Raw genomic sequence first — 26288 nt, 5'->3', positions numbered from 1 at the left:
ATATCCCCTATTGTTTGTCAACAAAATGTAATAAACAGCGCAGGTAATTCGAAGTTCTTGGCTATGCAAATGGATTAAAACATACACCGTGTAAACCATATTGCGGTATGCTAAAACGTTTAGGTTCACGTACTTTCATCATAAGAATGGTAGCTAATTTGGAGGACACATAAATCAGTAAGTTAACATACACTCCTGGAAATGGAAAAAAGAACACATTGACACCGGTGTGTCAGACCCACCATACTTGCTCCGGACACTGCGAGAGGGCTGTACAAGCAATGATCACACGCACGGCACAGCGGACAACCCAGGAACCGCGGTGTTGGCCGTCGAATGGCGCTAGCTGCGCAGCATTTGTGCACCGCCGCCGTCAGTGTCAGCCAGTTTGCCGTGGCATACGGAGCTCCACCGCAGTCTTTAACACTGGTAGCATGCCGCGACAGCGTGGACGTGAACCGTATGTGCAGTTGACGGACTTTGAGCGAGGGCGTATAGTGGGCATGCGGGAGGCCGGGTGGACGTACCGCCGAATTGCTCAACACGTGGGGCGTGAGGTGTCCACAGTACATCGATGTTGTCGCCAGTGGTCGGCGGAAGGTGCACGTGCCCGTCGACCTGGGACCGGACCGCAGCGACGCACGGATGCACGCCAAGACCGTAGGATCCTACGCAGTGCCGTAGGGGACCGCACCGCCACTTCCCAGCAAATTAGGGACACTGTTGCTCCTGGGGTATCGGCGAGGACCATTCGCAACCGTCTCCATGAAGCTGGGCTACGGTCCCGCACACCGTTAGGCCGTCTTCCGCTCACGCCCCAACATCGTGCAGCCCGCCTCCAGTGGTGTCGCGACAGGCGTGAATGGAGGGACGAATGGAGACGTGTCGTCTTCAGCGATGAGAGTCGCTTCTGCCTTGGTGCCAATGATGGTCGTATGCGTGTTTGGCGCCGTGCAGGTGAGCGCCACAATCAGGACTGCATACGACCGAGGCACACAGGGCCAACACCCGGCATCATGGTGTGGGGAGCGATCTCCTACACTGGCCGTACACCACTGGTGATCGTCGAGGGGACACTGAATAGTGCACGGTACGTCCAAACCGTCATCGAACCCATCGTTCTACCATTCCTAGACCGGCAAGGGAACTTGCTGTTCCAACAGGACAATGTACGTCCGCATGTATCCCGTGCCACCCAACGTGCTCTAGAAGGTTTAAGTCAACTACCCTGGCCAGCAAGATCTCCGGATCTGTCCCCCATTGAGCATGTTTGGGACTGGATGAAGCGTCGTCTCACGCGGTCTGCACGTCCAGCACGAACGCTGGTCCAACTGAGGCGCCAGGTGGAAATGGCATGGCAAGCCGTTCCACAGGACTACATCCAGCATCTCTACGATCGTCTCAATGGGAGAATAGCAACCTGCATTGCTGCGAAAGGTGGATATACACTGTACTAGTGCCGACATTGTGCATGCTCTGTTGGCTGTGTCTATGTGCCTGTGGTTCTGTCAGTGTGATCATGTGATGTATCTGACCCCAGGAATGTGTCAATAAAGTTTCCCCTTCCTGGGACAATGAATTCACGGTGTTCTTATTTCAATTTCCAGGAGTGTATTTTGTGTATTTTCATTCACTGACGTTCTACGGGGTATTATTCTGAGGTAACTTCTCGTTTAGGCAGGAAGTACTCGTTTCAAAACAAAAGTAAATAGAACTAGTTGTTGAGTCCATAAGCGCACATCTTGCACGAATGTGTTTAAAAAACTGTAATACAATATTAACTACGACCGTGCAGCATATTTATTTTCTCACGAAATTTGTTGTCAACACTGTAGTGCTGTTTGAAAGTAATAAAGGTATTCATCAATACAACGCTACGACGGGACCTCCGAGTAGTAAGTTACACATTATTATGGCAGGTCAAATGTTATTGACTGCAGCACTACCCTTGAAAGTGACAGAGCTACATGACACTAGTTTTCGACACAGTCCCCAGGTCTGTGAAAACAACTCTACGATTGTTAAGTACCACGACGACACAGACCTTCGTCTCGGTCACGCAGCAATTCGCTAACCGCAGCTTGGACGTCATCATAGTAGGAAAATCTCGTTCCCGCAGCGAGCCGAAAAGATGGAAATGGCATGGTGCATGATCACCCTCGTCTGTGCGGTCTTGTTCAAATTGTTGGCCCCGTTTCACTACGACAGGACACGACGTTACATTTGGTCCCTATACCGTCAGAATTGCACTGCGGATCTGTATGCAATTCAGGCATTTTGCACCAAAAAATTGCACTGCCATGCATAGTTCGAGTTTGGAATACATTTCCACTTGCCGACCCATTTCAGTTCGAAAATACGCGACTCTCTCTGCACAAAGGGAGGACGTGTGTAACTTAATTCAAGTCCCTACATGGAACAAAAAATGGCCTGCACTCCCCTGTAGTAAATCTAACTTTGGCACAAAAGCTGTGAGATACTCAGCAGTAAAACTTTTTCATAATCTGCCCATTTAAATAAAATTTCTGACAGACAGCATGAATGTTTCTAATGTAGACTGAAGTTTAACAATTCCTTCTATACGACAAAGAAATCTGTGAATATTACAAATAATTATTCCATTACTACATAATAAATTGAGAATTTGAAGCTCTCTCTCTCTCTCTCTAACTTTTGTTCGGCATACCCATTCCATACTAAACTAATGTGACATGGAATAGCGATATCCACATATACAGATGGCGGAAGTGTCGCGTATACAAGATATAAAAGGGAAGTGCATTGGCGGAGCTGTTATTTTTGTGCTCAGGTGACTCATGTCAAAAAGTTTCCGAAGTGATTATGGTGGTACGACTGGTATTAACAGACTTTGATCGCGGAGTGTTAATTGGCGCTAGACACGGCAGATTCCGTTTCGGAAATCGTTGTTGTTGTTGTGGTCTTCAGTCCTGAGACTGGTTTGATGCAGCTCTCCATGCTACTCTATCCTGTGCAAGCTTTTTCATCTCCCAGTACCTACTGCAACCTACATCCTTCTGAATCTGCTTAGTGTATTCATCTCTTGGTCTCCCTCTACGATTTTTACCCTCCACGCTGCCCTCCAATACTAAATTGGTGATCCCTTGATGCCTCAGAACATGTCCTACCAACCGATCCCTTCTTCTGGTCAAGTTGTGCCACAAACTTCTCTTCTCCCCAATCCTATTCAATACTTCCTCATTAGTTATGTGATCTACCCATCTAATCTTCAGCATTCTTCTGTAGCACCACATTTCGAAAGCTTCTATTCTCTTCTTGTCCAAACTATTTATCGTCCATGTTTCACTTCCATACATGGCTACACTCCATACGAATACTTTCAGAAATGACTTCCTGACACTTAAATCAATACTGGATGTTAACAAATTTCTCTTCTTCAGAAACGCTTTCCTTGCCATTGCCAGCCTACATTTTATATCCTCTCTACTTCGACCATCATCAGTTATTTTGCTCCCCAAATAGCAAAACTCCTTTACTACTTTAAGTGCCTCATTTCCTAATCTAATTCCCTCAGCATCACCCGACTTAATTAGACTACATTCCATTATCCTTGTTTTGCTTTTGTTGATGTTCATCTTATATCCTCCTTTCAAGACACTGTCCATTCCATTCAACTGCTCTTCCAAGTCCTTTGCTGTCTCTGACAGAATTACAATGTCATCGGCGAACCTCAAAGTTTTTATTTCTTCCCCATGAATTTTAATACCTACTCCGAATTTTTCTTTTGTTTCCTTTACTGCTTGCTCAATATACAGATTGAACAACATCGGGGAGAGGCTACAACCCTGTCTTACTCCCTTCCCAACCACTGCTTCCCTTTCGTGTCCCTCGACTCTTATAACTGCCATCTGGTTTCTGTACAAATTGTAAATAGCCTTTCGCTCCCTGTATTTTACCCCTGCCACCTTTAGAATTTGAAAGAGAGTATTCCAGTCAACATTGTCAAAAGCTTTCTCTAAGTCTACAAATGCTAGAAACATAGGTTTGCCTTTCCTTAATCTTTCTTCTAAGATAAGTCGTAAGGTCAGTATTGCCTCACGTGTTCCAGTGTTTCTACGGAATCCAAACTGATCTTCCCCGAGGTTGGCTTCTACTAGTTTTTCCATTCGTCTGTAAAGAATTCGTGTTAGTATTTTGCAGCTGTGACTTATTAAGCTGATAGTTCGGTAATTTTCACACTGTCAACACCTGCTTTCTTTGGGATTGGAATTATTATATTCTTCTTGAAGTCTGAGGGTATTTCGCCTGTTTCATACATCTTGCTCACCAGATGGTAGAGTTTTGTCAGGACTGGCTCTCCCACGGCCGTCAGTAGTTCCAATGGAATATTGTCTACTCCGGGGGCCTTGTTTCGACTCAGGTCTTTCAGTGCTCTGTCAAACTCTTCACGCAGTATCATATCTCCCATTTCATCTTCATCTACATCCTCTTCCATTTCCATATTATTGTCCTCAAGTACATTGCCCTTGTATAGACCCTCTATATACTCCTTCCACCTTTCTGCTTTTCCTTCTTTGCTTAGAACTGGGTTTCCATCTGAGCTCTTGATATTCATACAAGTCGTTCTCTTATCTCCAAAGGTCTCTTTAATTTTCCTGTAGGCAGTATCTATCTTACCCCTAGTGAGATAGGCCTCTACATCCTTACATTTGTCCTCTAGCCATCCCTGCTTAGCCATTTTGCACTTCCTGTCGATCTCATTTTTGAGACGTTTGTATTCCTTTTTGCCTGTTTCACTTACTGCATTTTTATATTTTCTCCTTTCATCAATTAAATTCAATATTTCTTCTGTTACCCAAGGATTTCTACTAGCCCTCGTCTTTTTACCTACTTGATCCTCTGCTGCCTTCACTACTTCATCCCTCAAAGCTACCCATTCTTCTTCTACTGTATTTATTTCCCCCATTCCTGTCAATTGCTCCCTTATACTCTCCCTGAATCTCTGTACAACCTCTGGTTCTTTTAGTTTATCCAGGTCCCATCTCCTTAAATTCCTACCTTTTTGCAGTTTCTTCAGTTTTAATCTACAGGTCATAACCAATAGATTGTGGTCAGAGTCCACATCTGCCCCTGGAAATGTCTTACAATTTAAAACCTGGTTCCTAAATCTCTGTCTTACCATTATATAATCTATCTGATACCTTTTAGTATCTCCAGGGTTCTTCCATGTATACAACCTTCTTTCATGATTCTTAAACGAAGTGTTAGTTATGATTAAGTTGTGCTCTGTGCAAAATTCTACCAGGCGGCTTCCTCTTTCATTTCTGTCCCCCAATCCATATTCACCTACTATGTTTCCTTCTCTCCCTTTTCCTACACTCGAATTCCAGTCACCCATGACTATTAAATTTTCGTCTCCCTTCACAATCTGAATAATTTCTTTTATTTCATCATACATTTCTTCAATTTCTTCGTCATCTGCAGAGCTAGTTGGCATATAAACTTGTACTACTGTAGTAGGTGTGGGCTTCGTATCAATCTGGCCACAATAATGCGTTCACTATGCTGTTTGTAGTAGCTTACCCGCATTCCTATTTTCCTATTCATTATTAAACCTACTCCTGCATTACTCCTATTTGATTTTGTGTTTATAACCCTGTAGTCACCTGACCAGAAGTCTTGTTCCTCCTGCCACCGAACTTCACTAATTCCCACTATATCTAACTTCAACCTATCCATTTCCCTTTTTAAATTTTCTAACCTACCTGCCCGATTAAGGGATCTGACATTCCACGCTCCGATCCGTAGAACGCCAGTTTTCTTTCTCCTGATAACGACATCCTCTTGAGTAGTCCCCGCCCGGAGATCCGAATGGGGGACTATTTTACCTCCGGAATATTTTACCCAAGAGGACGCCATCGTCATGTAATCATACAGTAAAGCTGCATGCCCTCGGGAAAAATTACGGCTGTAGTTTCCCCTTGCTTTCAGCCGTTCGCAGTACCAGCACAGCAAGGCCGTTTTGGTTATTGTTACAAGGCCAGATCAGTCAATCATCCAGACTGTTGCCCTTGCAACTACTGAAAAGGCTGCTGCCCCTCTTCAGGAACCACACGTTTGTCTGGCCTCTCAACAGATACCCCTCCGTTGTGGTTGCACCTACGGTACGGCTATCTGTATCGCTGAGGCACGCAAGCCTCCCCACCAACGGCAAGGTCCATGGTTCATGGGGGGCGGAAATCGTTAGGGAATGCAATATTCTGAGATCCACAGAGCCAAGATTTGCCGAGAATACCAAATTTCACACATTACCTCTCACCACGGATAACACAGTGCTACACGATCTTCACTTAACGACCGAGAGCAGCGGCGTTTGCGTACAGTTGTCAGTGCTAACAGACAAGCAACGTTGTGTGAAGTAACCACAGAAATGAATATGGGGCGAGAGTGCCCTTGCTAACAGCACGATATCGTCTGCAGCACCAATCATGGGCTCGTAACCTTGTTGGTTGGACCACAGACGACTGGGAAACCGTGGGCTGGTCAGATGAGTTGCGATTTCAGTCGGTAAGCGCTGATGATAGGGTTCGATTGTGGCGAAGACCCTGCAAAGCTATGGACCCAAGTTGTCAATAAGTAACTGTGCAAGCTGGTGGTGGATCCATAATGGTGTGGGCTGTTTTTGAGTGGAATGGACTAGGTCCTCTGGTCCAACTAAACCAAACATTGACTAGGAGATCATTTGGAGCCATTCATGGACTTCATGTTCCCAGGCACTGGAAACACTTTCGGAGTTGTGGACGGTTATAGAGACAGCATGGCTCAGTATTTCTGCAGTATTGCTGAGTCGATGCCACATGGGGCTGCTGTCCTACGTCGAGCAAAAGGAGGTCTGGCACCATATTAGTGGGTATCTCATGACTTTTGTCACCTCAGTGTATTACGTTTGTCGTGAATATGATGTACGGAACACTGAACTAACTAAGAAACTAATGAACTGCTGAGACGTTTGGTGTATAATCATAGACATGGTCACACGAAGGATTGTAAACTTTACAGTCGTACCTGTCCTCCTTCTTGAAGTAACTCGTAACATCAGTAGCGTGAAATTTTATGTCATTCAAAAGTCTTAAGATTGGTATGTGCGATGTTAGGTTGTGGGAACTTTTTTAATGTTCGTGGTGCTTGATTGGACGTTGTAGCAAGTTTAGTGTCTGGAATGGGTCGTCGATGAGTGCAGCAGTATCGGGGCAGTACTGCAGCCGCTGCTCGCTGCAGGACGGGCCTGTTGCACTATACTCCGTTCATCATAAGGATAAACCTTATGCAACATCACACTATGTATTCTTCCGCGTTTTCTGCAACTTCGTTGGATTTAGTTTCAAGTGAAGCAGAAGCCAAGCCTTCTGGAGTAGAGTCAAGTACGATAATGAGGATACGTTTTACGCCGTGCTGTACATCGACTTGGGAGAAATACAGGTCAACAGCATTTAACTTGGAAAGCACTGACCACCCACATACTCCAACTAACCTGCAGTGGTGTGAACAGTTGTAGTAAAGACGCAAAAAGAGACTTGCAGAAAACAATATAGCCTCGAATGTCATTTAATTTTTGAACAGAAGGAAATAATGGTAAAACTCAGACCATACGCTTCTTACGCGATCTTAGCTAGCATAGTACTGCAATTAAAGAGAAGAGTGATGAAAATTCCTGACTTTAACAAGGGTAATTTTTCTGCACGAGCTATGTGCGGCGTAAAAGCGCGTTGCTGGGATATCACCACTTAAATATTGAAGCCACTGAAGGTATTACAGTCAGTCGTCTGGCAACCTCTGAAATTCTAACATATCGAATTCCGAGGAATACGGTACATTTCAGTGCTGCTATCTTGGTAACGAGGCGATCAGCAAATACAATTTCAATCCACTAAGAAAACCACATTTCGTCCTCCTCTTTTATGACGTGCTGTTCTGCATTTTGCCATCGTACGGCAGTGACGTGTCAGAAAGATTCGTAATTTAGTTTCTGTAAATTTGGAAACCTAAGTTCTTGTTCTTTCTCGCAACATAACTTTGCTCCTGATTAATTCTATTGCGTTTAGATTGCAGTGTTAAGGTGACAACTGTAAAAATGCATCATTTGTACAGTGTGCTCGATGCTGTGAAAATTATTGTTTTCCAAGTTCCTACATCGCTTATAGCTCTGGCTCGTGTGAGACCACATCTGTCCTATATAACAATGGCATATTCAGACAAAGAGTATTAGATTTTTCATTTTTCTTGATAAAATTTAATTATGTAATGTTTTCCTAACTTCAAAATATTTAATAATCTTTTATAGTGCATCGATATTTAAGAATGTGTATTTTCAATGAAAACCAGAATTCGGCGTGAGATATGTAATTAGAGACTAGAAGACGTTTATTTTTCTTAAAAATAAATGATGGTAGATGTTGTGTACATAGTTCTGCGTAGTCAGCGCGTACACAACTTTCCCACTGGAGCGCGCCCCGCTAAGCACAACAGCGCAGGCGCAGCGCTCGTCCGTCTCCGCACTACGAGATGGCGCTGCCTAAGAGACGGACCAAATTCTGCTTCTGCTGATCCGCGTATTAATATGTAACGCAGCCAATGAGATTGCTGCTAATGTAGAACCCCTTCTCATCGCGGATCCCACTCGCGCAGTGATACATGAACGCGTGAGGTATTATAACCAGTGTACAGACCTCCGATTAGTAAGTCTGCATTAGTCTGCATTTATCTGCACCTGTCTATACCAGTCTGCATTTGTCTGTATCAGTCTACAGTCAAGTTTCAGTCTGCGCCTAATAAGATTATCATAATCCTGTACATAGCCATAAAGAGAAATGTATAGACACTTTGTCACGTATCAGAGATATATGTGAGAATAAGATTAACGTACCAATACCAAAGGAACTTCAGATGGTCAATTGTAAATAACATTCAGAACCAAGTTAAGTAATTTTTATGCTTGTTACTATTTTAATAAATGTGTGTGAAAATTAATCAAGTTCTGTTTAAAGTTGGTCACCGTCAGTCTGCTACTCTAAGGGTGCAAGTGGCATTTCTATCGTCTGACCCAACGGCAGAAGATAAACACGCCACGATAAGACCACGAGACATATTGCTGACACTCGCCTACTTCGTTAGGGCGACAAGTCAAATAAGCTGATGGTGTGTGTACCGAAGGTCTTACAGTACACACACCACAGTAGAGTATGAGTTAATTCTTACGTATTTGATAAATTTTATATTTAAATGATTTAGGCATTCAAACCTAACAGAAAGTAATTGTATACCACAACGAGTTTGGCACCGTAGCCCACCAGCCCGCTCGATTATCAATCTACGACGCTACTGATTAAGCCAAGAATATAATTAATTGCTTATATTTATTACATGATGTCTCTCGAAAAACGTCAGACCTGATTTTTCTCTGCCATGTTGTGAAAAACATTAAGAACTAGTTGTTTCTAGTCATTAACGGTGATCCCCACGTTTGTTTCAGTACGTAACAGGAAGCAGAATAATCCATTTTCGCGGTGCATCTGAAGTGAGACAATCGGAGCACAAGTAGCGCTTAAGGTGACTGTGACTGTACAAGATCTTTGAAATAAAAATTACGTGGCTAAAGTATGATTAAGAAAAACTTTGATTGCTGTTAATACATCAGAATGTCTTAAAGCTTGATTTACAGTGACATAGTAATAACATATTTAATAAATAAGTCGGAGCTGGTTCCAAGAGCGGAACAACACCAGAGTACGAGAGCTGTGGCTGCTGACGCATCACAGCTTTTGTGTTTATTCTTATGATGAACAGACTAAAGTGCGAAGTCGTGCGGCGTACTGATGGAGTATCAGGCTGCAGGCGGTAGGCAGCGGACTTACCTGCCCAGCGATGGTGTGTAGGGTGACGAGTGCCAGACGCAATCCCCACGTGGCGCGGAAGCTGCGGTGCGTGTACAGCCGGTGGGCGCCTATAGTTACACCGAGGCCCGACACCACGCCCACCAGGATAGCTGCAACACCACACACGCCCTCACTGTTAGCTCGTCTGCCAGCTCCAGTGTGCAATCACAGCGCTACAAATCTGACATGCATCAAGAGTAATGGGAGAAAAGTGTCAGAGTGGCAGTGCATCCTTATACACTGAAGAGCCAAAGAAACAGGTACAGTTGCCTAATATGGTGTAGAGCCCCCGAGAGCACGCAGAAGTGCCGCAACACGACGTGGCATGGAGTCGACTAATGTCTGAAGTAATGCTGGAGGGAACTGACACCATGAATCCTGCAGGTCTGTCCATAAATCCGTAAGAGTACGAGGGGGTGGAATGTCTTCTGAACAGCACGTTGCAAAGCATCCCACATATGCTCTATAATGTTCGTGTCTGGGGAGTTTAGTGGCCAGTGGAAGTATTTCAACTCAGAAGAGTGTTCCTGGAGCCACTCTGTAGTAATTCTGCACGTGTGGGGTGTCGCTTTGCCTTGCTGGAACTGCCAAAGTCCGTCGGAATGCACAATGGACATGAATAGATACAGGTGATCAGACAGGATGCTTACTTAAGTGTCACCTGTCAGAGTCGTATCTAGGCGTATCAGGAGTCACTCCAACTGCACACGCCTCACACCATTACAGAGACTCCACCAGCTTGACAAGTCCGCTGCTGGCATGCAGAGTCCATCGATTCATGAGGTTTTCTCCACACCTGTATATGTCCATCCATTCGATACAGTTTGAAACGAGACTCGTCTGAGCAGGCAACATGTTTCCACTCATTAATAGCCCAATGTTGGTATGGACGGGCCCAGGAGAGGTGCAAAGCTTTGTATCATGCAGTCATCAAGGGTACATGAGTGGGCCTTGGCTCTGAATGCCCAAATCGAAGATGTTTCGTTAAAAGGCTGGCACGCTGAGACTTGCTGATGGCCCAGCATTGAAATCTGCAGCAATTTGCTGAAGTGTTGCATTTCTGTCACGTTGAACGATTCTCTCTATTCATCATTGGTCCAGTTCTTCGCGGATCTTTTTACGGCCGCAGTGATGCCGGAGATTTGATGTTTTACCAGATTTCTGATAGTGACGGTCGTGCGGGAAAATCCCCACTTCAGCTCTATCTGGGAGATGCTGTTCTCATCGCCCGTGCGCCGTTTATAACACCACGTTCAAACTCACTTAAATCTTGATAACTTGCCATTCTAGCAGCAGTAGCCGATCCCAAAACTACACAAGATACTTTTTATCTTATATAGGCGTTCCCGACCGCAGCGCCGTATTCTATCTGTTTACATATCTCTGTATTTGAATACGCATGCCTAAGCCTGTTTTTGGAGCTTCAGTGTATCTCTCTATCAAAATACATTTGTGGTATGGAGCACGCAGTTTATACGAAACGTTATTTACAGCATGGTACTTGTTGCGCTATCTGTGGAATCTATTCTGGTTTTATACCATATAACACGAAATCTCTTAACACTTACACTAGCGTTGAGAGGTACCTGTCCTATGATAGGTTATGAAAAAACCAGTGGAAATTTGCTGCATGTTATTGGTATGTACCAATGTCCAACTGGTAAAGGGAAGCCTGGTTATGGTTTGCTGAATTCTTATAATTTCAGATTGCACCTGTACGTGGAACCTCGTAGACAGATTTTCATATTGAATTAGTATGCGCCTGTAGATAGGCAACCTAATGAACAGATTTGCAAGGCGTGCTGCTGTCTCACATTTCCAGAGATTTCGTGTCAATGATCTGCACGCATGTGCTGTCGTTCACCGCATCATAAAAGGTGTCCAAGTTGAACACCTGTGATGTTAGTTACAAACTTGGAGAGATGCTCTCTCCACTGATATGTGTCTACTTTCTGTGTCTTGTAGTTTCTGCGCTGTTGTTTTCTGAAATCCTGGAGGTACATATGAATAATCCCATATCTTTCAACCCTCCCTACGTAAGAAAACGAAGCCGAGAGAAATTTTTTTTCTTTTTTTTTTGCATACTGTCACTTCAGACTATTACATTCGCTATAAGAAAAACATGAATGTCTAGTTGTTTAAAATTAATTTTTTTAATGTTCTTAGAGAGCTATTACCGCTAGAGTGGCTGATTGCGAAAGCTCATGGGTTTACCAGCAAGCATTTTAAAGTCCTGTGTGTCATCGTTCTTATAATAAAACAAAAATGATTTTGGAGGCAGGGGGACAAACGCCCCCAGGCTTGGTAGTTACCAATAATTACGAAGAGCTGACGTCCGCTGTTAGTATCATTACTACAGTCGGTAACTGCGCATGAAGCGTTAAACTGTGATGAGACTCTCAAGAATTAGAAAAAACACAGCACTCGAGGTTTAAAATTAATGTAGAAAGTTCGATAATTAATGGGTGTGCGAATTTGCATTTTAGTTTTATGTTCGATGTGTCGTCGGCCAAGAGCTGATAATTTTTCCCTTATTTTTGTGTGTCGCTACGTATAGATTACGACCTTGCTAATTTCCGTTAAAACAAAGTCTTTGTACGAACCTGAACTCTTTCACATGCAGAGATATATTTGTTAGGAAAAGTAGATTGTTAACAGACGCCAAAAGCAGCAACTTATTGTACCAGAGTGCGCCATCCAAAACTGCTGCTAAAAATTACACTACTGGCCATTAAAATTGCTACACCAAGAAGAAATGCAGATGATAAACGGGTATTCTTGGACAAATATATAATACTAGAACTGACATGTGATTACATTTTCACGCAATTTGGGTGCATAGATCCAGAGAAATCAGTACACAGAACAACCACCTCTGGCTGTAATAACGGCTTTGATACGCCTGGGCATTGAGTCAAACAGAGCTTGGATAGCGTGTACAGATACAGCTGCCTATGCAGCTTCAACACGATACCACAGTTCATCAAGAGTAGTGACTGGCGTATTGTGACGAGCCAGTTGCTCGGCCACCATTGACCAGACGTTTTCAATTGGTGAGAGATCTGGAGAATGTTCTGGCCAGGGTAGAAGTCGAACATTTTCTGTATCCAGAAAGGCCCGAACAGGATCTGCAACATGCGGTCGTGCATTATCCTGCTGAAATGTAGGGTTTCGCAGGGATCGAATGAAGGGTAGAGCCACGGGTCGTAACACATCTGAAATGTAACGTCCACTGTTCAAAGTTCCGTCAATGCGAACAAGAGGTGACGGAGACGTGTAATCAATGGCACCCCATACCATCACGCCGGGTGATACGCCAGTATGGCGATGACGAATGCATGCTTCCAATGTGCGTTCATCGCGATGTCGCCAAACACGTATGCGACCATCATGATGCTAAAAACAGAACCTGGATTCATCCGAAAAAATGACGTTTAGCCATTCATGCACCCAGGTTCATCGTTGAGTGCACCATCGCAGGCGCTCCTGTCTGTGATGCAGCGTCAAGGGTAACCGCAGCCATGGTCTCCGAGCTGATAGTTCATGCTGCTGCAAACGTCGTCGAACTGTTCGTGCAGATGGTTGATGTCTTGCAAACGTCCCCATCTGTTGACTCTGGGATCGAGACGTGGCTGCACGATCCGTTACAGCCATGCGTATATCCCTACACGCCATCCAAGCTCTGTTTGACTCAATGCCCAGGCGTATCAAAGCCGTTATTACGGCCAGAGGTGGCTGTTCTGTGTACTGATTTCTCAGGATCTATGCACCCAAACTGCGTGAAAATGTTATAACATGTCAGTTCTAGTATAATATATTTGTCCAATGAATACCTGTTTAACATCTGCATTTCTTCTTGGTGTAGCAATTTTAATGGCCAGCAGAGTATTTTATTTTCCAGTTTCGCCTTGGATTATCCTAGTCGCGAACAAATGAGTTATACAAATCTGTAGCATTGGAAGGACAAGACTCCTATCGCCACCGCGTACGGAACAGTTATTGGTGTCACGCCACTTTTGCTGTCTTGAGATCTTGCACTCCCCGTCGATTTGTCAGTCGTTTGCTGGTTGGGCAAGACGATCAATATAAACACATTACGTCGCGTCCATATTGTGGGTACCCGCCATAGGGACACGATATGTGATACGTCGCACAGATATTGAGATTACACGCACTTCCGTGTCCGGGGCGAAACGTGATTACACTGCTTGATCAAAAGTATCCGGACGTCCCTAAGCAATGCGGAATTAACCACTAGATGTTACGAAAGGCGGACTCGCCAGTGTAAAAGGAGGCGGATAGTGTTGTTTTACCAATAGAAAAGCAGCAACAATGGAATGAGTCCGTCAGCAGGGCTCAGTGGACTAATAATTGGACGTCACCTGAGTAGCAGCTCCATCAGGCATATTTCAGCCGTTATAAGGCTGCCAAAGTTGACTGTTGTGATAGTGAAGTGAAAACGTGAAGCAGCGATCACAGCGAGACCAAGACCAGATAAACGCCTTGTACTGACGGACAGGGACTATTGACAACCTCGAATCTAATTCCACCCAAGGCAGTTTCGACTGTATGTTGAATGTTTTCCTGTGTGCTGGTTCCGTTGATCATTTCTTTTTCAATTTCGTCTCATTTTTCCTGCAGTCAGTTCACCTTGGCTCCTTTGCACTTCCTGTGTATTCCATTCCTAAGCGACTTATTTGGTTGTGTTTCTGTGTTTTGTCGGTCGATTGAAGTATTTCTTGTGTCAGCGAAGGTTTCATCACTTTTACCTTCCTTGTATCTATGTTTATCTGTCCAACTTCTGTGATTTCTCTTTTCATATACGTCTATTCCTCTTCAACTGAACTTCCTACCGAGGTGAAGGTTTTTTTTTAAATTACCGCTACCAGTCACAAAATTTGCTAACTAATGTATTATTTATTTATCGTTCGACGTGTTTCGAGGGTATACCTCATCATCAGGCTATATGGCATTACAAAAACAATTTCGCAATGCAGATATTAAAAAGTCTTATCATAAATGCTGTGGTTGTCCTGTTGAAGAAAAGAAAACCTAGTAAGAGCCGATGTCACTTTCTAAGCTGGACTGATGTTTGCATGAAAATGTTTTGCAGCAGTCACTCACTTTGTTCATATGGCGTGGCAGTCTCGTTGTGATGAGCTGAGGTGTTTCCATTTCTGTGACTCTCTAGTTAAAATGGCTTCCAATTCTTCCTACAGAGGTATTCATTTCCGTAGTATCTAATGCCTTACAGAATTTCAAACGCATCTCATCTTCCGTCATTGCTTCAGTTTCTCACTTCTTTCCAAATTTATTTTTCTAGACGACTCTTTTAAACATCAGTCTAGCCTTCATTATTACTAAAATTGTGCTCTGAATCTGTATCTGCTCCTGGGTACACCTAACAATGTAATGCCCAATTTTGGAACCTCTGCCTCGGCATCTTGCTGGAATATTTCCGCGTCTCAGGGCGTTTGTCGGGTATAAATCCTCCTCTTGTGATTTTTTAACAGCGTATTCGCTGTTTGAAAGGTTCTGCAGAACTCAATTAGTCTTAAGCTTCTCTCATTCCTACTATTCTCCAGTAACTCTATCTTCTATTGCTTCCCCCTACTACAGCGTTTCAACCTCCGTGATTGTTAGATTATCATCTCCCTTCACACACTGAAATATCTGTTCAGTACCGTCATATACTTTCTCTACCTCACCATCATCATCATCATCTATACCTGAACCACAGTAGTTGGCGTAGGTCTGCCGTCGATTCTGACAACAACCTTGTCGCTATAAAGTTCACAGTGACTCACTCGCTGCCCTACCTTCCCATTCAGTCCTTCTATTCATCTGACCAGAAATCCTTATCTTCTTTCCATTTTACTTCATTGAACCCAACACTGTCTAAATTGATCCATTGTATTTTCCTTTTCAGATATTTTGGCTTCTCTACCACTTTCAAATGTCTTACATTCCACTCCCCGGCTCGTAGGACGTTACCCATTCTTTGGTAATTCAATATTTTTCTCGTGGTCAGCACCTCCTTCACAATACCCCGCCAAAGATCCGAATAAGAGACTAATCCTGAATCTTTTGTCAATGGAGAGATCAATCTGGCAATTTATCAATTACATGCCACATATTCTGTGAATATGCATAATGCACCTTTAATTCAGTGGTTTCCGTTGACTTCCGCATCCTCAAGTTATACGTCATTGCGGATTCTTCCACCTTCTAAGGGCAGTTTCCCACCCCCGGAGTCAAGAGAGTGCTCTGAACCTCTGTCCATTCCCCCGCCCTCTTTGACATAGACGCTGGCAGAACGAGGATGTCTTCTTACGCCGGAAGTCTACAGCTGCCATTGCTGATAATTTTGATTCAAGATTTAAGCACTCACTGGCTTCGAACACGAGACCCTGGACTTTTGACTACTAGTCAAAGACACAACCCTTCTTTTTTTCCCTTTATTTTGTTCGCCCTGGTTCTCGTATTTGGTCTGGGTGGACGTCACATGAAACCCCTTCAGCTTCATCGTTGAATACTTCACTCAGTTCTTTGACCGATCACGCTGAGCTATAGTGTTGGCACTCCTAGACCACGCATGAACCTTTATTGGCTCATTAAAGTGTACTTTATGCGGTCACCAATTTAGAAACGACCGAAGATACTATAATTGAACAGTATCAGATTTGGCGTTATGGTCTGTTGGTTTCTCAGTCCAGAATCACGCGGCTGCTACGGTCGCAGGTTCGAATCCTGCCTCGGGCATGGATGAGTGTGATGTCCTTAGGTTAGTTAGGTTTACGTAGATCGAAGTCTAGGGGACTGATGACCTCAGATGTTAAGTCCCATAGTGCTCAGAGCCATTTGAACCATTTTGTTGGCTTTTGTCTCGCGATCTTCGGTGGAAGCTTGTTTAACGATTTTCCTGACCTCGCTAGAACAAGTGGTTGGCCTTGTCAGAATACCACCCTCCATTGCCGGTGGCATCCCTCTCAATGGGGGATGAAATTAATTACAATACTATCCACTTGTTGTGGCGAAACGTCAGGAAAATCTTTAACCAAAACATCGGCCTACGATTCAGACAGGATCCGTTCCGTTATCGTATCGTCGATCAATTACTCGGAGAGATCAATATAATTCTGATGAATGGTAGATAGACTGATTGAAAAAAATTTGAAGGAAGCGTTCGTGAAGGAAGCGTTCACAAGAGGTTTCATTTTGCAACTACGCATCCAGCCACTTCTTATGTATTATTCGCCTGTTCGCACATTCAACCAATTATGTGACCAAAGAAATAAAAAAGATTTAGAGCGAATTGTTGCCATTCATCTTTCTCATGATTAGTCAGAACTGTTGAATCACAGTGATGACATTCTTTATTGGAAGATGCTGTAACGGAAACTAATGGGAGTAATAGAACTTCTTAAATTTCCGAGAGATGGCGTTCCAAGATAAGTCGAGAAATATAGTTTCCACATATATTCGCATAATGAGCGAAACGGCAAACCAGAGAGTCGTTCTGAAAGTACGGACGGCCATTCCTTCCCTGCACGGTACTCAAATGGAAGCGGGATGTGTAAAAGTGGTACTGGGATACTATATATAGTTCACATTGTATAGTGCACTGGCTTGCCGAATGCAAAATAGACAGATGAAAATGCAGATGTCGTAAGGAACCTTTGCTTTTCGTGCCCCATTAACGGCGAGCATCAGTTTAGATAAGAGGGAGACTGGAAAGGAAGTCGACCATGTGTTTTTCAAATGAATCATACCAGCATTTGCTCCAAGCCATTTAGGGATACTGCCGGAAACGTAAATCCGGATGGCCGGATGGAGATTTAAACCAGGCGCTCCCGAATGTGAATCCGTTAACTTAAGACTGCGTCACCTGGCTAGGCGGAAATAAAAGCAAAAATGTTCATTTCTAGTACGATTGATGGAGGTAGTTTGCATCACGAGGATTTGTCTGGAAAGAGAAACAGAAATTATGATATTCAGCCTATGATTATTACGTCAGTCATAGCGACGACATTCTTTGGTAATCCACGCCGTTTAAATCCTTAAGTATCTTCTTGGTAGATAAGTATTTTCTGTTCCCATCAATAGATTATAGTCGATAGAGATTTTGACAACAAAACGTGATTTATTGTCAGCTGGAGAACTTAAGCAGTAGCAATGAGAGGTACGGTATAAAAATATTGTACCATATGTACTATGTCTGTAGCGACCAGAAAAGGGTTTAAACTAAGAAAAGGAAAGCTACTATGTACCAACTACAAATCGCTAATTTTTTTCAGCCTTTATAATCAGTAGCATTACCTTATCGGTCTTAGAGTACGACGAAACTCAGCCTGGAGAATCAGGAGAAAACCTATTCCTCACGATGTAGCACAATTCCAACACACGCCATCCTCCAGCTGTATGTGTTGATACAGGACGACTGAGAAACAGAAACCACGCTATTACGCTTTTCACGTCGTGAAGAAGTGGAAGTGTCTGCCAATTTGTTGCCTACGCTTCATTCACAGGCCTAGCTATTCGGAATAGCTTCGTAAATTAATGCTCAGCCATGCCTAGTGGCGGAGTTGCCTCACGACTTCCTCATTGCAAAAAGATTAGCCAAACCAACAGCTGATCCACGATTTTAGACCCGTTGTGTATACTGCCTATAACAGTTTTGCTAATGACAGCAAATAAGTTAAAATAAACAAGAATAATATATATAAGAATGGAAAAGAAAACTGATGATCTGTTGGACAACGATCAGTTTGGCTTTAGGAAAAGTGAAAGCACCAGAGATGCCGTCCTTAAGTTATGCTTAATAATGGTAACATGACTGAAGAAAAATCAAGACACATTGACGGTATTTGTTGATCTGGAAAAAGCGTTCCACTACGTGAAGTCGTCCAAGATGTTCGAAATCCTGAGAAAAATACATGTAAGCTATAGGGAAAGATGGGTAATATACATTATGTACAACGACCAAATGGCAACAATAAGACAGGTAGACAAAGAATGAAGTATTTTCAATGAAAATAACTTTTGGTGTGGACTCAGTTAAGAGTGAAACATTTTCTAAATTGAACTCAGGACAATTGTAATTAATAGAACTGTATTTAATATCATACTAAAATAGCGGTCACGGTATCAGGATAAATATTTTCTTGTTCATTCTCTCAACAAACCCATTATAAATAGATAATACTGTTTTAATACTAAAATTTTTCATTTATATTAAGGTAGAGGTCTTATAAACGTCTCTTCTGCATTTCTGCGGATCTAAGCACTCATGCACCCAATGCTTAATAATAGTGCCGAAACGATTGTCAACAGTAATCTGCGCAGTCATTCATTCTCGAAAAAGGAGAACTGTTACGAACTGTTTTCCGCTATTGCCTGTGGGTCCTTTCACCGTTAGTTAATTTTCTCGACTGTTTTATGTGAGTTCTGAAGAAGATAATTAAGCAGCTCGGATTTGCTTTCTCTTGGTTGTAGTGACACCAGGAAGAACTGCACTTCGTATACTCTCGGTTTTACGGTCACAGTAAATGCCTATTACTCAGCGCATTGGCTGTGTTAAAACACAGTATTTTCGTATTTCTTGTTCATCAGTCCAGTAATTTTACGTTAATGAGTTTCGATGCTGTCTCTATTTTTGTAACAATGCTAATTAATTCTCTACGAGATAATGAAAACAGTAAAGAGGAAAGTAATGTATATGAAATAAATTGGAAGATTAATTACTGTAAAATAAAAATGAAATAAAAACAGGGAGACTTGAGTGATAGTACGTACAAGTTTTATGTTTATAGGAACATAAACTACTCGCAATAATAACAATATCTTGTGAAAACACTGGGCGACTGACGCGGAAGTAAAGTAGATTGTTTGTGCAAAAGTGGTACACAGAACTGCTACTCTTAAAACAGCTACGATACAATTCTCTTACATCACCTGTACGTAACAAACGACTGCACCATTGATAACTGGAAAGCAGATGAGTCTGTGAAAGTGGAAAGAAGTAACTGCAGTAGGCTAGACGGAGGAACGGTGTTGCGTCACTATTTACTGGATGAACTGCGTTGGGGAAACTGTGGGAGGCTAGAGGCGGGTTAAACTCGGAAGTTAGTAAGCTGTGACGACATTTCTGGCGTTGGGCTCACCTCCCTACACTGGGAAGGAGCATTTACCTTGATAATTTAGCTATCATAATTTGTATGCTTTTATGTCTTAAAGTGTGTAATAAAAATTTTGTTTCTTTGGCCATTTAGTTATGCTCTATACATCATTAGCTTGTAAAGGAATACGATGAGTTTTTATCTGTGGTAAATACGTTGACACCACTGCTCTCCTTGTTGAGGCAGGGCGACCACCACTGACAATCAGAAGGGAACTGATCTCGCAGGCAGGACACCCTCTGATCAATGGCATAATAAATATATTTGTCAGACACCGAAAAATTTAACTGCTTTCCTGGAAATAGAAGAAAGCCACTGTTTACGAAACCTCTTGAATGGTGGACCTTTTATGAAAATAAAATATTGCTAGAATTCCCAGCTCCAATAAACGTCCGAGAAAAAAGACACTAATCTTTGATAATATCGTACAACATAAAGATTCTCCAAATTTTAAGACTGAGTCTAACATCATGCTATTTTCCTGGATTCGATAAAGAGTTGTAAGGATGGATCCAAGGCCATCGACAGCGAAATGTAGGATATGCAATATACAACACTGCAGAAAATTATCAAGCCCTGTATTCTCTACCTAAGGAGACAACACTCTGTTACGCGGCTGACATCGCAGTTAGGGAAGATGTAACATACAGCATGTCCTCCACGTGAAGCAGTATGTTGATATTGACCTGTTCCCTTCATGCACTACAGAGTTTTTAAAAACCAAAAAGGAACAAAAGTGTGTCGCCTATAGTTATAGACATTATTTTTAAAAAGTCGTTACAAATAAGCAAGCAGGAATAGGAACCGATTTATTGTGGATTCTAGGCTACAGTAGCATCTTTCATAACGAAATAGTAGACAACTTAGCGAAGCGAGAAATGAACTTAAGAGATATTCCAAATGACAGACTTCCTTATCAATAAATGCTGAGCTTATTCAACGTAAAAGCGGGGAACGACTAACAGACAGAGTCAGATTCTGCCAAGGTACCAAAAGCTGTCTAATATGACCAGCTGCCGGCTAAAATAGCGTTATATCCTTGATTTACTGACTGTAGTGGGAGCAGAAACAGCTGTAAAACTACCGTACATGCTACAGTAAACTATCAAAGTAAGAATAGACTACAGCAGCTTTCCTAGCACCCTTGGTCAGTTAAGATCGTAATCGCGTTACCCGTTCATTAGGTGTGTTACGTTCGTATCGGGCGTTATCTCATTTCGATTCTTTGTCTGCGTATGCCCAAAAGCCAGAAACGGTCAGCCGACTAGAAAATGGGTGACAATATATAAACAGAATAGTAATCTATGGAATATTTTTGTTCTACATACAGTAGCTATCCTGCTGTCTGTTATTTAAGAATAAACAGTATTTATAACAAAATTGAAATCGTCAATGTTTAATTCAGGTTATATACGAAAATTGTCGGTTTGTACTGTGAAATAGAGAGATGTTGACGTAAAAAGAAACGACGGACTGAACATATAGAGTTAGAAAACCCGACGTGAAACCTCACGATAACACCTGTCGATATATAGCTACGTGGGTCTATTGCACTCCTCTTCAGGTGCACATGATGTAATCTGCAACAAGGATCTAGAGAAATACATTTGAAGTTCGTATGTTGATCTTAGTTGCTCGGACGCAGCTTTGACCGCGGACTACTCGTTTCCCATTATCTTAATTGAAGACCTTGGTACTCGTCGTGTTCCTGGCTGTTGGCAGCAACCATGCAAGAAGAAAAGGTTTTCTGAGATCTTACGAGAATCTGAAAAGTGGTTAATATTGAGGCATACGAGAAATATGTTAACCTAGTCGCAGCTTAAGTAGTATCTGTATAATGGTTTGCTGGTTACACTTCGGTAGTCCGCAGCTCATGGTCGTGCGGTAGCGTTCTCGCTTCCCGCGCTCGGGTTCCCGGTTTCGATTCCCGGGGGGGTCAGGCATTTTCTCTCCCTCGTGACGACTGGGTGTTGTGTGATGTCTTTACGCTAGTTAGGTTTAAGAAGTTCTAAGTTCTAGGGACTGATGACCATAGCTGTTAAGTCCCATAGTGCTCAGAGCCATTTGAACATTTTTGAACACTTCGGTAAACAAATCAATCATTTTCTCATTTCGCACAATCTGTATGGTTGAATCCTTCTACGCACTGTGTCCCACTTCTATTTTATACTTGTCCCCAAGACATGGAAAAAGTGTGAAACGGCTATAAACAATTTGTATAGTATGCGGTCTGTTTCAGCCAAATACGATTATCTGCCCCCTGCAATGTTAACATCACTCTTTATATAAGAGTGCTGGCTTCCACGACCAGTTTTAGACTGAATCATATCATTTTGGGTGTTAGGTTGCGTCACCGTGAAACACTAAGACATAGGATTTTAATAAAATATGCTCTCGATGTTTCAATTATTTCCCCTCAAGTAATGAAGTTAGTTTCATTTCAAAAGTTTGAAAGTTCTCGAGATAGTTGGTAGCACTTGTCAAACTCAATCTACACAATTTACCAAATGCGATAGCATTGTCATCCGACGACCGTAGTGGTGAATTTCATACTGTAGAACTATCTCCAAAATGTCTGGCAGGCAAATTGGAAGTATTAAATTTAATTCAGAACGAAGAAACAGTTTTCCTGTTTAGTGAGTGATCAGTTAGGAGGATTTCGCGCTTAGACAGCGACGCCGTAAGGCTGAGTGCTTCCCATTACGTAAGCGAGAAAGCGAGAAGTGAGCAGTAATAAACAGGGAAGAAATGGAACCCAACGCTATTGTCTGCTTTGGCGCCTAATCAATATTATGACATCTCCTCACGCATTAAGATTTAAAGTTGCTAAACAGCTTCGCTGTTTTCCAGCGGTGTGAATTAAGAAGTAATTTGCTGCACTGCTAATCGTTATGAACTTTCCTCAGCTGGGAAACGTGTTCTCGCAGAAACGCAAGATACGCTAACGCACTGTCGTTAAAGGAAGTGTTCCAAAGAAATTCAAGAAATGTTTTCATTAGAATTACTGCAGCCCAAGAACAACATAGAAGATTAAGTTATTATGAAATAATTTAATAAGCATACCCATACCATTGTACTGGTACTACCTTTTCTCTGAATAAATAGACATTTGTCGTTAGTTTCCTTTTCAGCGAACAAATTATGTTGTTGACTGCTTATTTACATCCGAAAATCTGATAAAATACGGAGCCGTAATCTCATCAATGAAAATCATAGGGAATATTTAGTATAAATATTTCTCTATCTATGTTAGGTATACGTTTAAGTGATCAAATTGGAAGTGGCGTCCCTTAACCACGTGCAGTTTTGTCAAAGGAAAATGTGCAGCAGCAGTAGCGCAGATGTCTCGAAGAATTTATGAACATTTCCTGTGAGACCAACAGAACTACGGAACTTGCAAACAGCGGAGTCAGCAGTTCTTACATTGGCTTCAGTGCTTCACGTAACACTTGATTTAAAAGAACTAGAAAAACAAGTAAGCAAAGAGAAGACAAATTGCTTTCCGATATTAAGCTACAAACAATGCTTTAATCAAAACTCAAACGAGCAAATGGCTAATAAAGTTGAAGTACACTTTTCTAAGTGTTTTGGAGTTTCTTATAACACCAAAATCGAAGAAAATGAGATAAAAACGGAATAAAATTAAACAAAAATAGCGATTTTGTTGCCAGTTAGGTGCATCACCAAACCAAGAAATGGTTAAAACAAATATGGGAGAACCGATATTTGATGTCAATATTACTTCTTTGTGAAATTCTCAGTATGGCTTCAAATGGTTCAAATGGCTCTGAGCACTATGGGACTTAACTGCTGTGGTCATCAGTCCCCTACAACTTAGAACTATTTAAACCTAACTAACCTAAGGACATCACACACATCCATGCCCGAGGCAGAATTCGAACCTGCGACCGCAGCGGTCACGCGGTTCCAGACTGTAGCGCCTAGCCACTCCGGCCGGCCTCTCAGTATGAAAAAATCGTGAAGAATGAATAACATTATTGAGCTAAAGCTGTTGACTGAGTTGGCGTACAACTTGCCCGTGTTGCTTGTTGTATAAGAATTCAAGTATGGAGCAGCAACATTGTAAAAAACCAATCAATGTTTGGTGGATGGTTACTGGGATGTGTAAGAATCTGCACATGTCGTGACATCGAGTCAGACTTTGCACGTTCTTTGAAGATAGCCATTTAAATAGCTTCTCGCCTCGTCCAGAGCTCAAATGGACTATTATCTGGAAAAAGAAACGAGTGACTCGCCGCCTCATGATTTGCAGAACATGTTCAATGCGGGACGACAGATGATCGAGCAAAACAAATTATCCCTTATGGCAAATCTAAAACTTGGATAACCAGACGAAGATTCCAATCCCTGTCCTTCCACTTACGAAGAGTATCAGAATTTAAAGTACTGTGGATGACGAGGTCAGCAAGAGCTGGAATTGAGAGGAAATGGGAAAGGAAATCAGCCTTGTCCTCCCAAAGAAACTATCGTAGCGTCGTCTTACCCACATACGAGTCCAATGTGTTAACCACAGGTGTAGACGTAACGCCAGGAGTGCCCGACGGAAATTTATTGGGAGATCTGCTGTCCATGCTGTATAGTAATTATCTTACGTTAAACTTTTTCAGATGGTGCAGTTATTTATAATCAAACGATACCTGAAAAAAAGCTGCACAAATATCCAGTTGAATCTTGATAGGATTTAGAAGCGGCGTAAAGATAGAAAACTTATATTAAACACCTATAAATGTAAATTATGAGCTCCAAAAAACACGGAAATGACCAAAATGTTAAAGAGTCACAAGTCACAAATGGAAGCAGTAATGTCATAAAATGCATAGGTGGAAGACTTTGTGGGGATATGAAATGGAATGATCACATAGGCTCAGTCATAGGTAAAGCGGGCGACTGGCATTGGCCTACTGGTAGAATATTAGCAAAGTGCATTCAGTCAGCGGAGGATGTTGATTAAAAACACTCGTGCAATGAATCCTAGAATACTGCTGTTGTGTGAGGGCCATACGAAGTACAAAGGACAAATGTTCACACGTTTGACTGACACACGCAAGAGAATTTTGGAAGTGCTGAGAAACCAGAAATAGTAGGCTCTTAAAGATATTCGATTACATCTCTAAGGATGTTGATTAAAAATACTCGTGCGATGAATCCTAGAATACTGCCGCTGTGTGAGGGCCATACGAAGTACAAAGGACGAATGTTCACACGTTTGACTGACACATGCAAGAGTGTTTTGGAAGTGCTGAGAAACCTGAAATAGAAGGCTCTTAAAGATGTTAATTACATCTCTAAAGCTTACCCACAAAATTTCAAGAGCTGATGTTAAAAGAGGAGTTTAGGAATGTACGACAGACCCCGACATATGGCTTTCCGCAGAGCGCACAGACACATGTCAGCAATCACGCTTCCCTTTAATTTACTTTTCTGGAACGGGCAGAAACCCTAGTCTGTGGTAAAACAGGAAGCACCATTCGCTATATATTTCGCACTGATTTGAGGAGTACGAATTTAGACGTGGATGTAAAAATCTCGTAATAGTCTACATCTTGTTACGACGGTATGAACACAAAAAAAAAAATGACTAGGTGAGATTAGGACTAGCACACGGAGGGTTCCGTACAAACTTAATTATGCACATGGGAAGTTCATCCATTCCGCGAATCGAGAATGTAGGCTATTCTTGCCTATTATGTACATTGATACTGGCAACATATCGGCCCCAGTGATTCCAGAATTTTCGAGGATATTTTTTACAGTAGTATAAAAGTCGAAAAAAGGAATTAGGCGACCATTATTTTAGTAATCGGTGGTGCCCGATTCAGGACGATTGGGCCGCAATTGCAAGGACAAACATCAGGCTAAGAATGGATAAATTCCGAGACGAGTCATATGAGCAATGAAGTCATTCTTTGCATGATGTCTGACTTTACCATTGCGACGCAGTCAGCTTCAATGCAGAACTACTCTTTTAATTTCAAGTTTGACGTCGAACAACGAATGACAAGTGTCTTTTACGTGTGATATAATTACAAATTAACAATTTTAGGATCTTTTACTTTAATTACACTGTGAAACATCAGTTCTTGTCAAATTTCATCATTGTACATCAACGCGAAGTACCCTATAGGGTTTTATGTGTGAGTCTACGAGTATCAAAAAATGTGACGTAAATGGCCGTGTC

At 42.3% G+C, this 26288-nt stretch overlaps 1 protein-coding gene across 2 annotated transcripts in view; it reads right to left on the bottom strand.

The window, feature by feature from the left end:
• The window catches only part of LOC126481037 (acyl-CoA Delta-9 desaturase-like), a 137839-nt gene that overhangs the window by 61339 nt on the left and 50212 nt on the right, over positions 1-26288 (bottom strand). For both annotated transcript variants that reach the window (XM_050104517.1, XM_050104518.1), the window contains exon 3: positions 9891-10021. In XM_050104517.1, the coding sequence (XP_049960474.1) occupies positions 9891-10021 (131 nt within the window). The remainder of the gene's footprint in view (positions 1-9890; positions 10022-26288) is intronic.

The sequence above is a fragment of the Schistocerca serialis genome, chromosome 5 (genome assembly GCF_023864345.2).
Source record: "Schistocerca serialis cubense isolate TAMUIC-IGC-003099 chromosome 5, iqSchSeri2.2, whole genome shotgun sequence".
In the NCBI taxonomy this organism is placed as follows: domain Eukaryota; kingdom Metazoa; phylum Arthropoda; class Insecta; order Orthoptera; family Acrididae; genus Schistocerca; species Schistocerca serialis.
Note: the sequence above shows the minus strand (reverse complement) of the source record. Positions and strands in the feature narration are given on the sequence as shown.